The 16,853-nt window shown below is 49.1% G+C and overlaps 1 protein-coding gene across 2 annotated transcripts; it reads right to left on the bottom strand.

The window, feature by feature from the left end:
* Positions 1-1,804: 1,804 nt before the first annotated feature.
* Positions 1,805-16,821, bottom strand: CDCA8 (cell division cycle associated 8). Of its 2 annotated transcripts, none has more exons than XM_059376373.1 (11): positions 16,709-16,821; positions 16,429-16,566; positions 16,180-16,308; positions 14,316-14,356; positions 11,125-11,197; positions 8,883-8,965; positions 7,447-7,511; positions 6,286-6,381; positions 5,059-5,185; positions 4,192-4,278; positions 1,805-3,175 (listed from the first exon to the last, which is right to left on the bottom strand). In XM_059376373.1, the coding sequence occupies exons 2-11, from the start codon at positions 16,523-16,525 to the stop codon at positions 3,131-3,133; spliced, it is 843 nt and encodes a 280-aa protein (XP_059232356.1). In that variant the 5' UTR covers positions 16,526-16,566; positions 16,709-16,821; the 3' UTR covers positions 1,805-3,130. The 2 variants fall into 2 exon arrangements, with proteins under 2 accessions (XP_059232356.1, XP_059232357.1); XM_059376374.1 differs by having other exon boundaries at positions 16,429-16,541.
* Between the last annotated feature and the right edge of the window lie 32 nt (positions 16,822-16,853).

Here is a 16,853-nt window from a genome sequence, read left to right as displayed (position 1 = left end):
TGTGTAACCAGGGAGGTGATGCGGGGGTGGGGGGCGAGTGGGGGCTGGGGGGAAATGTCTCATCCTGTGATGGGGGAGGCACCAGAGCCAAAACAAATTGGATTCCAGACTCCCCTGGAGCGCAGAGCCCAAGGTGACCCCAGTTCTGATCACACTCTCTTCTAGCGTCTCCAATGCCTCTCATTTCGGAAGCCTCAGGGATGATCTGCTAGTAAAACCTTCAGCACGTGTGTCATGTTGTATTTTAGGTGCGGGTCAACAGCTGTCAGTGTGTGAAATTAGAAAGGAAAACACTTCCCAGAGCTTGTGCACGCGTGGGCACGGAGAGTTTTCCACCATACGCAAACTCATTGGTGGGAATGGGGATCGCAGTTCCTTTGAGCTACAAAGTGTGTCTGATGCTGTGAATGAGCAACACTTAGGTGAGGTCCTACCATTCACACCCCAAGAACTAGCTCTTCGCAAGAATAATGTAATCTAACTCTTTGTAAGGCCGTACATTTGGAATTCTTTCCACCGGAAGCCCCAGCTAGGGCTTCTGGAAATATCAGGAAGCCTGCAGGGCAAAGAATGAACCCGGTATTTATCAGAACTCTAGGGCTCTTCGTGGCTGCCTCAGGTGCCCTAGTGAAGGGGAGGACTCGGTGCTCCATGCTCCCTTCAACCCAGAGCAACTCTGCTTTTCTTCCGAATACTTCATCTACACAGTAGAGGGTACAAAGTAAATTGCCTTCCAGGGTGAGGCATGTAAAAAAGGGAAGCGATCTAGCAGGGGCTATTTTGAATGGGGAGAGGATTCTTTAAGGAAAGCTGCTCTCAGCTCCAGCTGGCTGTGTTACCAGATCTTATTTTTTGGGAGGCTAGCAATCATTTTTGTGAAATCTCACAATTTTAAAATTGTAACTAATTTGAAAAAACAAAATCCAGTGAATGTATATGTTTGGTCTGTGCACTGGCAGTAGAATTTAAATTAGTTCAGCCCATGCTTTCAATCCTGGGATGGAGCACTCATTACCCTCCACGCTCACCCCTTATATGGGACGAAAGACTCTTGATTTTCATCGCAGGACTAGCATCTATAAGGCACCTGCTACATACTACACATGCCCTGCACCTGGGTTCATTTAGGCGGCGGTGCTAGTGGGATAAAATAGGGTGAGGATGTCTCCGGCTCAAGCAGGTTGGGTCCTAAGTGTTTCCTTCATGCCAGGCTCTTCTTGACACTGCACCAAAGGATGAAGGAAAGGGGAGAAGCCTCAGGTTTGGTGACGAAGTCCCTTGAAATGAGTAACCTTTATTTCAGAGCTGCCACTGACCACGGGACCCCTCCCCATCCATCAGTGTTAGTGCCAGATGAAAGGGCTAGATAATGACCCATTCTGCTCTTCTGCCATCAGGTCCATGTGGCTCATTTTCAGTGCAGAAAGAATTTTAGGCAGGCAGATCTGCCAGATCTGGGAAGTGAGAAGCATGAAAACTGTATTATCTGTGCTCCTGCTTTGCTCCTGACCAATAAGCCTTGACTCAGTGTGTGAACTACGCATAGCCTAGATTTTGTCCTCCCATGTGTCAATTTCTTGTGAACAAAGGTGTTGAGGGAAACCTACTTGGGATAGGTTACCGATGGCCTGCAGGTTGGGGTGAGGGGCCCCTTCTTCAGGTATCACAGAGATTCTGCTACGGGAGAGGTTTCTCTATCTTCTGAGGGAAGCAGCTGCTCAGAGGCCCCACTCCAACAGCTGCAGCTCCCAGACGGCCTCTAATTCCAGGTAGCGCAGCTTGCAGAGGACAGAGAGGCTGAATATTGATTAAAAACAAACCAACCCACAATTTATTGAAAACGGGTACCTTTCAGTAGCCCTAATTACAACAGCTTAAAAGATGCCATTAATCAGGAACACAATATGCACAAAAGTCTCAGGAAAGGGAGAATAAAACAACTTGAAAGGAATACAACTGCAACAGGACTGGATTGCTAGGAGGGTCACAGAGCAAAGTGACACGGAGTAGAACACAGAGCCACACAGGAGAACACGGGGCCCTCGAGCGTGGGGCAGGAACTCCTGAGTTTCCGTACTTTTGGACCACATCTCATGATTCGTTGGGGCGGAGGTGCAGGCTGGAGCACAGGGACCATGGGACGGACTCTGAGTTAACTAGCCAATGCCCGGAGCACAGGCCAAACACGTGGAATGAGGCCACCAGGCAATTCACACCTGCCCCTCACTGATCCCCATAAGAGGAAGTGCTCTCTGTGAAGTCTGTGGACCTGGCAGGGACCACTGGACCACGGAGAGCTTAGAGATAGTTTCTCTGCAGCTGGTCACGTAAAACCCTAGACTAAACTAAGCCCTAGAATTCTCTTATCCAAATTCCTACCATCTAGAGAGGTAGAGGTGCCAGACGTGGAAGCTGCCTCCAAACCAGTTTTTGGTCTTCGGTAAAGAGATAAATACAAACCCCAGTTCCACAGTCAGCTTGGAAAAAACTACTGCGCACAGCGGGCGTAAGATCCTGAAGCCCCACTGAGTATCCACCACCGCAGAAAGCAAGGCTGGGGCTGGGCTGAGGTGGGCTCTGCTGTGGCTACTGCTGGGACACGTCCCATTCTGCCGTCCTGTCCCCATTTGCACGGCTCCTCCCATGGCCCAGAGCTCTCACTGCTTTGAGCCTAAAACTCCCAGCCTCAAGCAACACAGAGCAGAAATGCCAGATGCAGAGGGTACTCTGAGGAGGGGGAGCAGGTGGTCTTCCTGGGAACCTGAGGTTCTCTCCCGTCACCTCCACTGAAGTAGCGGCAGGATGGCGAGGAGGCTGGGTTACAGGAGGCAGACGGCAGCAGCTCTGAGAGCAGGAAGGAGAATTCTGCCAGGAGAGTGACAGGAAGTTTCGACTGCATGGATGCAGCAGGCAGTCGGGTTGGGAGGCGTGAACAGCAAAGCTTAATCTAACCGATGGGGGAGCAGTGTGTCTCCCCGCTTCCCGAATTCTCCCAGAAGAACACCACTCCCTGCTCTGGAACTTCACACTCAAACAAACAGTAAGCCGGAAGGGAAGAAGTCTCTTCAGGGTCCTGGAAGTGTCCGCAGAAAGTCCATCCCGTCAAGCTCGGTTCCTTGGGGCAGCAGCCTCATTTGTGAGTCCGTATGCTGCTGCAGATCTGAGCAAGGCGGCTCTACAACGGAAAGGGGCAGGTCACTGAGAGAAAAGGCCACTGACCATGCGTGCCTGGTAGCCACTTGATAGTCACCTCGGGGGTGGGCAGGTCTGAGTGGATCTCAGCCCTCCACAGCTCTAGCTGGATCACAAACTAAGTAACTGTTCTGAATGCCCACTCCTCATCTGAACGCGGGAGTAAAACAAGACCTCAGATGAGCCAGTCGTGCTATGGGTGCAGACGAGAGAATGAACGTCACTGGATCAGGGCCGCTAGGTGTGTGTGGGCCCTCGACACTGGGCCGTGTGCCCTGGATGTACCCTTCACAGATGCCCCCAGAAGGGGGGTCCCATCCACCGCCCGAGACGGTGCTGACTGGACCACGGAGACCCATCTGACCAAAGCTGAATCAATTTACTTTCCCTTCTGAGAACTGAAGGGGCGACAAGAAGGGGACAGTCAGTGCTGGGCATCAGAGCAGCGAAGTCAGAGTTGGGAGTGCGGCTGCCAGAAGTCACAAGCAAGCCAGTATTGAAGGAGAAGGAGCAGGGACCCAGGGCCCCCTGGAGGAGGTTCTCTGCCAAGAGGGAGGGATGGAGGAGCGTCGCAGAAGCGCATGTGTGGGCTTCAGACAGAGAGGCTACGGGAGCACCAGAATGGAGCTCCACACACTGTCACTGACGGTCCCACGGCTCCAGAGGCCTGGCTGTTCCGCACTCTCGGATTCTGCGGGACTCCTCGGAACAAGCCCCTCCCTCTCTCCCTCCAGGAAGCTTCCTTCCCCGCAGTCAACCACGCCCTTGCATCTGGCACCAACTGCCCCAACTGGGGCAGAAGTCTGAGTCTGCGGTGGAACTGCAGCCCGGGAGACACTGAAAGGCAGCATCAGTCCAGGGACGGAAGTGCTGCGGGGTAAGGAGAACAGCTACAGTCCCTTGGGGGAAGAAGACAGCACAATGCTAAGTGTGAAGCCCAGGCGGAAAGACAATCCAATGTACAGCTGAACTGAGCAAGCGGAGGGTTACGAGACTCACAGAGAGTTTCTTGATGTTTCCCAAGGCCTCGGGGTCCAGCTGTGCGATGTCCATCCTCTGCAAGTCACTAGCCAGCAATCGCATGCTCTGTGTGGAGAGCGGGGTGCGCTCAGTTGCCATGTCCCCCCAGGGCAGGATCCTGCACTCAAGGGCCCACTGTGCCCCAGGGGTCCCCTTGATACCCTGCACTTTGGGCAGGGGGAGCGGGGGGAGGGGGGCAGGCAAGGCAGTTAGGAGAGGTGCTTGCCCTGAGGAGATAACAACAGCAGTGTTTCTCACTGGCCAGCGGCTGGCTCACCCAGGCGGGGACTAAGGGCAGGGACTTGAGCTTAGAAGTGCCCTGCAGACACAACTGAGACACACCTTCCCTCCCTCCTGGGAGCTGACATCTGCAACTTGTTCCACTCAGCTCAGGGCAACTGGGCTCAGCCCGACTCAGAACCCCTCTGGCTTTTCCAGAGTGGGAGACACAGTTCATGCTCCCCTTTCTAGAACGCACACCCTGCTGCTGCCTTCCTCTGCACTCCCTTTAGGGTGTCCCTTACTGTCCATGTCACGTGCCACTAGACTTGACTGTGAACCTATCTCAGCTACTGAACGCATTCTCTAGAGCAGGAAGCAGGTTGTCTACACCTGGGGGGAGCCACAACGCAGGTGGGCAAATGTCAGCTGATGAACAAAAGGAACATGGAGCCCGGCAAGGAGCCCAGCCTGGGTGAGAAACCTGGTTCTGAGTCCTGTGGAAGTGTGCGCGTCAGGACCCATGCAACCCAAAGGACTGTGGGGATGAGAAGTGGGTGATGGGCCAAGGAAAGAAACGCCCAGGGAGCTGTGCGTGGTGGCCCGGCCGCCCTGTGAAACGCTCACCTCTCCACCGCCCACCGGCACCGTGAGGAAAACCTCTCTGCTGTCAGCAAGGGGGCTGCCATTCACAGAGACGTTGTAGATCCGCTCTCTGGCTGCTGGGGTCCGTAGGCCCGGTGTCTTGAAGACCCTGTGAAGTGGGAAGATCTCTGTCAAGATGGCTTGGCAGAGTGAATGACACAAGGCGCCATGAGCTCTTCCAACCCCCATCTGGCCTCAAGCTGTAGTTTTCAAATCCTGCATTTCTAAGAAGGCGAGTTCTAAATTTAGGGCAAAAAGTCTTTTTAAACAGTAATGACTACACACAGCTGGAGAAGGGAGCTTGTAATGATCAAACACACATCTAGCCAAAGTCAGTTCTTATCCATGGAAATCTTGGGTCCCAAGCTCTGCATGGACACCAGTCATCCATCCATCCAGAGCCAGAAATAAACTATGGTTAATGCACTTCCAAGAGTGGCTAAGTGCTTCCAGCAAGAGGAATTTTCCAGGGTCAAAAAAGGAGGATTCAGAGATTACATCATTATATTAATTCCCAAATGAACTTTCTCAAGACAGTTAAAATCCTGCTACCTGTTTTTCTCTAAATGTCTTTTGCTTTACGTGCATATGAAAAAACAGTTCAAGACTGGGAATTAAAAGAAGTCTTTCTCCCTCCCTCTCCTCACCCCAGAGATTCTGACTTTCAAATCCTTAATGCCTTCCAGAAACATCCTCTGTATAAACACAAATGGGATCACTTAGGACACGCTGTCATACAGCACGCTGGGAGGGGCCCGTGGCCACGGCGCTGCTCCGTCAGCACATAGAGTCGCCTCTTTCTGGCCCCAGAGCATCTCCTGTCCAGTTGACCAGCCGGTGGAAGAGACTGGCTTCCAGCCTGGGTCACGTCAGTCTCCCCAGCGTGACGTGGTGCCCATCCACACTCTCACCAAGGGTACAGGAGAGTACCTACCCATTTCAAAAAAGGCTGAGCAAGAGTCCCTAGAGGCCTCCTAGTCCTCAGAGGCAGAATGTTCTCTGCCTCTCATCAAATAAAGACTTATTCTGTTGCTGAAAACAGGTGAACCTGCACTTAAGGGAGAAGCAGACGCTCAGAAGCCCAGACAGTTACCCTCTTCCAAGAGGCCTTGTGGGGCCAAGGAGCCGTGTTTTCCCACTAGCTCTTCTTATGGACTGAGGTGAACTGGTGGGCTCCCATCAGACGCAGGGGCTACCCCCATTACTCACCTCGAGTCAAACCTGGGGGTTAGGCCTGGGGTTGGCTTCACCATAGACAATTCCAGCCGGCCCACAGCTGGGGTGACAGTGTTATAATGGCTTGACCTGTGGGTAAAAAGTGGCCATTAGGGGTGCCCAGGTGGCTCAGGAGGTTAAAGCCTCTGCCTGCAGCTCAGATCATGGTCTCAGGGTCCTGGGATTGAGCCCCACATGGGGCTCTCTACTCAGCAGAGCCTGATTCCCCCTCTCTCTCTGCCTGTCTCTCTGCCTACTTGTGATCTCTGTCAAATAAATAAATAAAATCTTAAAAAAAAATTGGCCTTTACATCCACAGGTCACACCTGGAGGGCGCTGACCATGTGGCTATGTCCCGAGTGCCTCGCATACACCAGCTTGTGCAGCCCTCCCAACAACCCGAGACACACAGCTGTGATCCTCATTTTCAGCCACAGAACTCGAGTGTACCGACTCCAGCAACTTGGCCAAGGTCACAGAGCCAATGAAGGGGGAGCCAGAGCTCTGAAGCTGGGCAGAAAGCTTCCAGAGTCCAGCCTCTGAGTCAGGATAACAGGAGGAAGGAGACACCTTCTCCACACCCCGAGGGCCCCTCAGCTGGAGCTCCCGCCCTCTTGCTAGGCAGCCACCACTGCTCAGGGAGTGTCCTTCACAGACACACGTCCCAGCCACTACTTTCTAATCTTCTTGAGATGTGGCCCCCCGTTCCCCATCCCAAATGGTTTAGCAGGGCCCAGCATAATCAGTTCAAGTCCACAGTGATTCTTTACTGATTAGGAAACAGGTGGACCAACTCAAGGAACAACTGTAGGTAGGTGAGTCACTTTGTGACTGGCCCCAGGGTTGGGGGGGGGGGGGTGCTCTGCACGTGGGCTGTCAGGCAAATGCACAAAATATACAGTCCTTATGATAGGTTTCTGGTCCTCACTCTCCCTGGTGCAATTAAAACAAACAAAAAAGGTAGGAGAGGATAGAGAACATGGGCAGAACTGGAGAACATGTTGGGTCAGATCATTTCTAGAGGCCCCTCCGGCTTGGAGATTCAAGTTCTATTCAAGCAGAGGCCACAAAAACCCTTGCACCCCGTCTCTGCCATGATGGATGGGGCTCTCCAATAAAACCAAAACACACACGGACATTTGGAAAAGTCGTCACCTTTTGCTTTTGCCTCTTCCTTGTATGGACTGGGTTCTCTTCTTGGATGGAGGACACCTTTTGACCTGGATTCACAATCAAATGACACTGTGGTTATAAGAAGCCCCAAAAAGGGGAAAACGAGGACAGGTAAGAAAAGGAGGGGACGGGGGTCAAGTCTGGAAATGTGAATTGATGAACATGAGCTCTATCTCCCGGAAGTGAGTGCCGTAAGTAAGACGGAACACGGCGGGTGAACTAAGGACGTCCACCGCTTTGGTCTTCAAAGTACACAGTTTTGGCCAAGATTAAAGATAAATCTCTTAAACTGACTGTAGCCTGGCCAGCCCCCATCATTCCCCCATGCACACCATCCTGGAGTGCCCGATCTTCCCTGCTGCTCTGGCTGTCCCTGCACAGGCTGCTGTGTAAGCTTCCCTCCAGGCACCTGTCCTCAGCCTCCCCCTCCATGCCTTCCCCATATGACCTCATCGATGCCCACACTAGGAGTCAGTGTGCCTCTCAACCTCCTACTTCTCCATGAACTTCAGGCTGAAATTTCAGAAAAGGATGGACCCTTCAACGTGTCAGGTAATTGGCACCACGGCTGCTCGCCTTCGCCGGAACCCAGCACCCTCCTGTGGGCCGCCTTCCATGGACGAGGGGCACCTAGGCTAGAAACCGATCGGGTATCCCTGCTTCCCCGCTTCCTCCACCGGTCCTGCTCACGTGTGTCAAAACTATCCCTTCTGGGGTGCCTGGGTGGCTACATGGGTTAAAGCCTCTGCTCAGGCCCAGGTCATGATCTCAGGGTCCTGGGATCGAGCTCCGCATTGGGCTCTCTGCTCAGCAGGGAGCCTGCTTCCCTTCCTCTCTGTCAAATAAATAAATAAAAATCTTTAAAAAAAATCCTTTCTCTGTGTATAGCATGAGGACCTCATTTTAAGAATTACAACAGCCTCCCAACTAGTTTCCTTATCTCTGGTTTTTCCCCTCATCCATTTGTCACTCAATGTGACCAACCTGATGAAATGCAAACTTCTGAGCTCAGCACACAAGGTCATTCATCTTCGGGCCCTCCTGTAGGCAGATCACCCACAGCTTATAGCCTTGTCATCCCCAATGGCTTCCTGTTCTTTAAATGGAACTAGAGAGAACGTTCCTATCTATCCTCCTGGGCTTCCCCGCCCTTTCTTCTTCAGCTAGTGAAATCTCCCTCACTTTTAAAAGTCTGGGTGTACCCTAAGCGGGGAGGTAAAATTTGATAGCTTCCTCTTCTGCGTTCTATGTGCTGTGTACCCACTTCTCTGAAGGCTTTCATATGAGCCATTAAAGTGGTTCTTCTCTGCGAAACAGTGAACGCTGGTGGGTCAGGGTGGGGCACCGGGGACGTTAGGTATTTTTGTGTTTCGCTGTCCCCCGTCAGCTCCCAGCCCCAAACACAAGTGGCTATTTACTCTTGAAGTTTGAAGATTCTTTTTCTTATTTTCTTCTTCTTCTTCTTCCACTATCATTTCATCCAATTTCATTATCTTTCGTGCTGTAAGAAACAGTTTTAACAGAGTCATCTTTCTCATAGGAGTAAATTTTCATGCATTCATGTTTCTTGGAGGAAATAAAACGTATGAAATCTTTGGCTGTAATCAAGAAATAGACTTTGAATATAAACAAGATAACTTTTTTTTTTTTTTTTAAAGAGAGTTTAGACAGAGAAAACTAACCAGACTGATTAACGAAGCCCACATGATGCCCAGCATCCCGCTGAGAGTGCAGACATTGGACTCGGCTAGACCTGAGCGTGAGGCCTGGTCCTAGCACAGCCCAGGTCATGGGGCTTTCACTGCGCTGCCTCAGTGTCCTCATCTATAAAAGGGAGTAGTCACTTCACAGGGACAGTGAGACCTGGAACGCACTCCACAAGAACAGCATCTTTGTTATTTTTGTTCCTATTTCCCCAAACCCTAGAATTGTGCCTGTGAGTGTTTAAGTGTCTGTGGAACACATGAACATAGAGCTCTTTTTTTTTTTTAAAGATTTTATTTATTTGTTTGAGAGAGAGAGAGGGCACGAGAGAAGAGAGGTCAGAAGGAGCAGCAGACTCCCTACACAGCAGGGAGCCTGATGCGGGACTCGATCCTGGGACTCCAGGATCATGACCTGAGCCAGAGGCAGTCGCTTAACCAACTGAGCCACCCAGGCGCCCACATAGAGCCCTTTTGACAATACGGGACATGTGTTATAAGAATTATTTATGGGGCACCTGGGTGGGTTAAGCCTCTGCCTCTGGCTCAGGTCATGATCTCAGGGTCCTGGGATCAAGCCCCTCATTGGGCTCTTTGCTTGGCAGGGAGCCTGCTTCCCGCCCCCCTCTGCCTGCCGCTCTGCCTACTTGTGATCTCTCTCTCTCTCTGTCAAATAAATAAATAAAATCTTAAAAAAAATTATTTATTACAATATTATTATTTACATAGATTAGAAAACTTTCTAAGCACCATAGCTGTTTAGTGATGAAAGTTAGTGTCTCACTGCTAGCTCTATACAAACCCGAGCCAAACAATCTTGAGCAGGGATTCCAGAGATAATTCAGGCATCTGATCATGGGGGGTATGGTCTCAGACTGGACAGCTTTTTAGCTTTTTACTTTCTGACACATTAAATAATATATTTATCTTTTTTTCTTTCCTTTTTGGAACTAGCTTATAACGTAGACAAAGCCCAATGGTCAAGAGGGCACAAAGCGAAGTTTTACTGTTGGTTGACTTGGATCCTGTGTGTCTGTTCCCACAGGTGAGATCAGAAGACCCCCTCCCCCACCACTTGAGCAAGACTGTGGAATCCAGAAGAGAAATCAGTTTTCCCCAAATGTGGAGACAACCCAAACTGAACTAACACACTATAAATATGCCACCAAGGATCTCCAGGAACACTCGAGCCCAGTTTTGTCGTAATCTCACCAAGGCAGCACTGGAGTGTGACACCGGCAAAGTGAAAGCTCCCGGTCTCTTCATGCTACGAGGCCATTTGACGGAAAGCAAAATGGACTAAGAACTGGGCCTTGTTTCTGGCCCTCCCCTGGGTCAAGACCCAGGCCCTGGGTCAGGCCTCGCCTCACAAGAAGTGGATGCACTGAGCTATGAAAGCTTAATGACAGTGACACAAAGTCTGTAGTAGGGCTCATCCTGTTCCTGCTCCATGATGCTCACGGGTCACAACCGGGTTTCCCAAACATGTTCCCTCTGGGACAGCATTTCTCAGAGTGTGGGGTGTGAGGGAGGAATGATTTTCCACAGCAGGTCACTGAGTCCAGGAATGTGGGATGGCGCCCGGAGGATACTGGTCCTTTCACAATTCTCTCTCAACCCTTCTGATCACATGGGGGTGCCTTGGCGGGCCTCACCATGTCCCGTAACGCCTCTCAGTCCTGCCACCCTCTAACTGGCGGAGCCAGGGGCAGTCATGCTTCCCACACAGCTTTCCCTCTCCTTCCACTCTCACTCTTGCCCCCGCAAGGGCCGGCAGTTTGCTCACTATCAGTCCTGCATATGATGAACTCAATGCAGCGGCCAAAACCACATTATCAGATTTGCAAGACCCAGGACTAGGCATTAGAAGGAAGGCCACTGAGGCCTCTCTGAGCAACCAGCCTGCCACCTGGCCTCCACTCTCCCAGTTCAACAAGGGGTTTTGAAAAGTACTCACTTTTGGCAGATTTCAAGGGTGTCTGAATAGCTTCTGCTGTTAGTCGGTTTATTTCTGTGATATCCAGGTCTGCCTGTTGCCAACACGGCCAGAAAACACCAGGCATATTCCATCAAATATCGGGAATATTTTAAGACTCAAAACAATTAATTTCAAAAACACATTATTTATTACTTATAAGACTGTTACGTATTAGTTATAACATGATTTTAGTGAGCTCCTATAAATGCACTATACAACCCAAGAGCTAAAACATTGCTGATTACTTGCTTCTAGCTCTGTAGTCTTTCCTGTTCTATTTCCTCGTCTTCTCCCAAAGGTGACCACTATCATTGCATCTGCTTAAAAGAAAGCATGTTTGTGTGGGTTGTTTTGTTTTTGTTTTTTTTATAAAGGTATATGTGCTTAAAAAACATTTTATTTGGTTTCGCTTCTGCCGCTTCTGGCGTAGTTTGTTTTCAATGTCATGTAGCATCCCAGTGTGTGACTCTTTCACAATTAATTTCTCCAATCTCCTGTCAACAGTCTTTTGCTACTCTAAACAACTTCTTCATGTGTCTGATGCACATGTCCAAGTTTCCTCTTGACTGTACACTCAGGGAAAGTGGTTGCATTTGATTATGTCCCGTTGGCAAACAATACAGGTTGCTAATGACTCACGTTCTCTCACTTGGTGCTGTACTAAACTTTTCTCTTTTTTAAAGTCTAGAGAGTCAATAAGGTTTTCTGTTGCACCCACAGGCCCTTCAAAAAGGCTTCTAGTTATCACCGTTCTAATTAAATGTGCTCCCATTGGTGACCACCTACGTGAATGAGAATAGCTACGAGCAGGCATGATTCTCTGCCTTTTCCTGCAGGACACATGTAAGTATCAGAGGAGGTGTTACAGACTAGGGATGACAGGTTTCATCTCCAGACTGGTAGGGAGTCCAGGGAGTGTTCGGAGGAGCATTCTGAGGCTGTCTAATCTTAGCAAGAGACAGTGCTGTAGGAGCTTAGTGAGGTCTGGAGTGGTCGATGGAGTGGATAGTGGACAACTAGGTGCCATCTCTAGAAACAACTTGCATGTTATGAAGGTGTCAGTGGTGGCAGACCACTGATTATCTTTGTGTAGAAGAGTTAACAGGCATAAGACTGATATCCATAGAGAGGCCTATTTGCATGCATGGGCTTGCAGCTTGCATGAGAACTTGGATTTCAGGATTCCCACCATTCCCTGGTTAGAATGGCTGTCTGGGCCTAAGCTTTGTACAAACAACATGGCTTATGCTGCATACCTGTTTTACTCCTGGAAGTCTGGAATTTCGGTACATGCTAGGCAGATGATGCCAATGTGACAAGCCCCCAGTGAAAATTCCTGGGTATTGAGTCTCGAATAGGCTTTTCTGGTAGACACCGTTTCACGTGTGTTGAATTAAGGCGTCACATGTGACTCCACTGGGAGAGGACTCTTGGGAGCTTACACCTGGTTTCCTCTGAACTTTGGCCCAGGCACCTTTTCCCTTTGTTGATTTTGCTTTATATCCTTTCACGTAATAAATCACAGCCATCAGGAGGACTATATGCTCAGATCTGTGAGGCTTCCTGGGAGTGGTCTTGGGAGACCCGCACATACCTAATCATTATGAACTTTTGTGCCAAAGTATCATGCCCTTCCTGAGTTCTAATGCATATTAGCTAAGGCTACAATTCTCTTGACTTGGTGTGATGACACCGGCTATTTCATATTACACTAGAAGCTCTCTGATTTGTAGTTCTGTATGTCTAATTAATTAAAATGAGGGTGATACATTAGCTAACGAGTATAATTCATCTCAGAGGTAAGTCATTTGAAACACCAGATCTGGGTGTGTGGAGGAGGGAACATGTTACAAAGAAAGAGAAAGCCAGAACTAAGAATGTTTTACTAGCTCTTGATTTTACTTTTCAGTGATTCCCACTCCTCTCCTATAATATTCATCTCCAAACTCTTTCCTGACTGAACAACTGACTCTGAAACACCTTTAACTTCTGAGGCAGGTGGAGATCTGCCATTCAATGCTACCATGTACCCTATGTAGTCAGGTCCCTTCAAACCCTGAGATTCCAAGAGATTCTAATAATGCAGAAAAGGAGGTAGATTTTTGGGTTCACTCTGTAAACCTGATGAAGGTTATAATAAACATTCTCTCCAGAAAGATAACAAATGCATGTATGTATGTGCATTGTTTTTGTCTGATTTTAGAGAGCCTAGGGTCTCTGTGAAGACCATTATGGACTAGTCCCCAACACTGTATAACAAAACTTTCTGTAAGGGTAGAAATGCTCTATTTCTGGGCTACCAATATGTAGTCACTAGTCACTTGTGGCTGGTCAATATTTGAAATGTGATTAGTGTCTCTGAGGGACTGAAGTTTTAATTTAATGAATTTTAATGGACTAATGATTTATTTAATTAATTGATTGATTGATTTAATTAATTCTAATTGATTGATTGATTAATGGTGGCTATTGTATTGGACAGTACAGATCTAAAATGTGAACTCTTTATTTTGCTTCCCCATCTGACTGTCTTCAATCCTAACGCTGATGCTGGGATGAAAGAGGTGAGAGAGGGTGAGGAATCCCGAGAGTCCCAAATAAGAGCGAAGCTTCTAGAGGATGACGTGATAAAACAACAGTCTCAGGGGACCTGGCTGGTGCGGTTGGTTGAGCGTCCAACTCTTAATTTTGTCTCAGGCTGTGATCTTGGGGTGGTGAGTTCGAGCCCCATGTCTGGCTCTGCGCTCAATGCAGTGTCTGCTTGAGTTTTTCTAACCCTCTCCCCCTCCACCCTTCTCTCTCTCTCTCAAATAAATAAATCTTTATAATAAAATAAAAATAAAACAGCAATCTCTGACACCTAGCAGACCAGGCTGTCAGGTAATGACCCAGGGGCTTAGAGGGACTGGGCTTGAGGCTTTTGCTTTGCCTGAGAGGTCAGGGCGGAGAGCTACAAGGAACCTGCCCAAAACAGAATGCCTCCCTCTGCGGAACTTGATAGTATCTGGGCTTCACAGACTCAGCCTTTGACAACCATAGTTTTGCAGTTGGCACAAACAGGTCATGTTCCCTAGGAGCCCTCTTCCATGGTAAACACCCACTGGTTGGATTTTGTGATGGGATTAAACTTAAAAACTAACCATAGTTCCAAAATAGGACAGATCACTTACTGTTGCGGCCTCTTCCAGCGCCTGTTTGCTTCCTCCAAGGGCTTTGAAAAGAACATTTTATTTAGTTACTATCAGATCTTAATGATAAACCATCTTCCCATTAGCTGTCTAAAACTGGACTAGATTAAGCCCTGGCTTCAACACTCAAGGCCCTTTGTAACCTCTTTTTTCTCCACACCTGACTGGCCGCCTTATAGCATATTCTAGGTCCCACCACACCAAAGTCCTTATTTCCCAGATGTGCCACCGTCTCCGGTGCCTCTACCCCTCCTCGCTTATAATTATTCTCTTTACTGGAAATGCACCTCTGCACCCGGAAAATTTCTAATTTGTCTTTCGAAACTCAGTTAAAACCCCAAAGTCTTTATTTCTCTATGACAACAGGTTGCGGCAAACTGCTGAGCTAGTTGCTCAATTCTCATCATACCAAACAACTACTCAGAGCTGTTTAAGCATCCCCCCATCTGCTGCCTTGAACTAAACTCCTTGAAGACAGTTTTGGGCAAAAATATGGCATAGGGTGGTTATGCAGCCAGTGTGTGTTGAACGAAGAGGTCTGTGCAAGATTTAGATGTAGAATAAAGTTAGGTTAATCCTCCTTCTAGAAACTCTCATAGTGTCCTGTAGAACTGTTAAGAATTCACGCTTTGAACCAGACAGATTGCTTGGGTTTAAACACCCTCTGCTACTCACTAGCTTATGAGACCCTGAGCAAAGTAACTAATCTCTCTGTGCCTTAATTCTGTCACCTGTAAAAGAGGAGCAATATTAACAATGAATACCTTTGTTGTGAACATTAAGTCAGTTAACATATGTAACACACTCAGTACAATACCTGTCTAGCACATATAAACGTACAGCACTAGATAAATGTACCTACTGACCTCTACTCTTTCCCTTTTATGGTACCTACGATTTTGACTATCTAATAACATGTGCATTTTTAAAACGACCCTCCTCTACTAACTTGTAAGTTCCTGAGGGTAGGCAAGGTCTGTGCTATTTCCCAAAGCACTTTCAGCCCCTAGCACTGTGACTGAGACATGCTCAGTGAATATTTATAGAAGCATGCAAATAAAAGGGCAAGTCAAAGATCATTAAATGTCTATTATTTGAACAGAACATGCATTTCTATTCAGGAAGGAGTTGATATAATAGATAATAATTAGGAAAAGTAAGGGTAACCCAGCAGAAAGGATAGCCTCTTGCATGCCCTTGGACGTTTAACGAGGGAGTGGAGAACAGGTTGCAATTTTTCTCCGACCAGAAAAACTTGAGCCCTTGCATGTCACAATTTGATTTTCTCTCTCTCTCTCTCTCTCTCTTTTTTTTTTTTTTTAAATTGACAGGTTCCATAAGATGCAGAAAGCACTGCTTGGGGGTTATCCTCCCATCTGAGCTCTGGAAACAAACCAAGTTGTTCTTTTATTCGTCTTTAAATGATTGTATAATATAAAGAGAGAGTGTTTTGTGACACATGAAATTCACACAAAATTCACATTTCCACGTGTCCTTAAATACATGTTCCTTGGACACCTACATGCCCATCCATTACAGCTGTTTTGGACCTAGAACAGCTTGAGGTGAGTAGCTGCAACAGAGAACCCTCTGGCACAGAAAGCCTAAAGTATTTACTAGACAGTAAATTCTCCTTTGGAGAAGACGTTGGCCTACCTGGGCGGGGTGTGTGTGTGTGTGTGTAGATGACGTTAAGTTCTATGCACAAAGGTAAAGCAGGGAAGAGAGATAAGGAGCGGGGGAAGTGGTTAGGCTGCAATTTCCTAAAGTGATCATGAGGACTTCACTCAGGCGACCACAGAGGCGCCCCGGGGCCCAGGCCTGGGGGGACGGCAGCGGCTCTTACCGAAGTAGTCTAGCCAGTTCATCTCGCGCAGCGCCTTGGGGAGCCGCAAGATCTCGATGTTGTACAGGTTATCCATCTCCTTGAGGAGGTTCTGCCTGTCCGACTGAATTTGCTTGGATCGTATTTGCACTGCGAGAGGGCAGAGCCGACAGAACACGGGTCACCGGCCGGTGAACGGGACCTGGAACCCTGCAGCCCGCACCCCCAAGCCACCGGCACCCAGCGACCGCCCCGGGCTCCGTCCCCTACCTTCGCGGTCGAAGTCCCGAAGAAAGGAAGCGAGCTTCCGGCTCCGAACCGAGTTCGTCTTGGCCGCCCGACTGCCGCCCTTCCTAGCCGGAGCCATGGCGCTTGGGTGGAGACTGCGGGGAGCAGGGGATGCAGCCACTGGGAGGTCAGCGGCCGAGGTCGGGGAGGGAGAGTAAGGAAGCCGCCGAGGAACGGGAGAGGGCGGACGGGCGCCCCACGGAGCTAGTGGGGGCGCCCTGCCTTTGAAGGCCCGAGCATAAAGGTGTCGCGAGGCACGTACCTGCGGGTCACCAAACGGGTTGAGAAAGATCTCGCCGCTCCAGCTGAGGGGAGGGAGCAGCTTCGTGCCTAACCGGACGTGCGGCCGCCGCCACCAAATTCAAACTGCCACAGGCTGACCAATGAGAAGTCGCCGTCTTAGGAGG

The sequence above is a fragment of the Mustela nigripes genome, chromosome 14, assembly GCF_022355385.1.
Source record: "Mustela nigripes isolate SB6536 chromosome 14, MUSNIG.SB6536, whole genome shotgun sequence".
In the NCBI taxonomy this organism is placed as follows: Eukaryota; Metazoa; Chordata; class Mammalia; order Carnivora; family Mustelidae; genus Mustela; species Mustela nigripes.
Note: the sequence above shows the minus strand (reverse complement) of the source record. Positions and strands in the feature narration are given on the sequence as shown.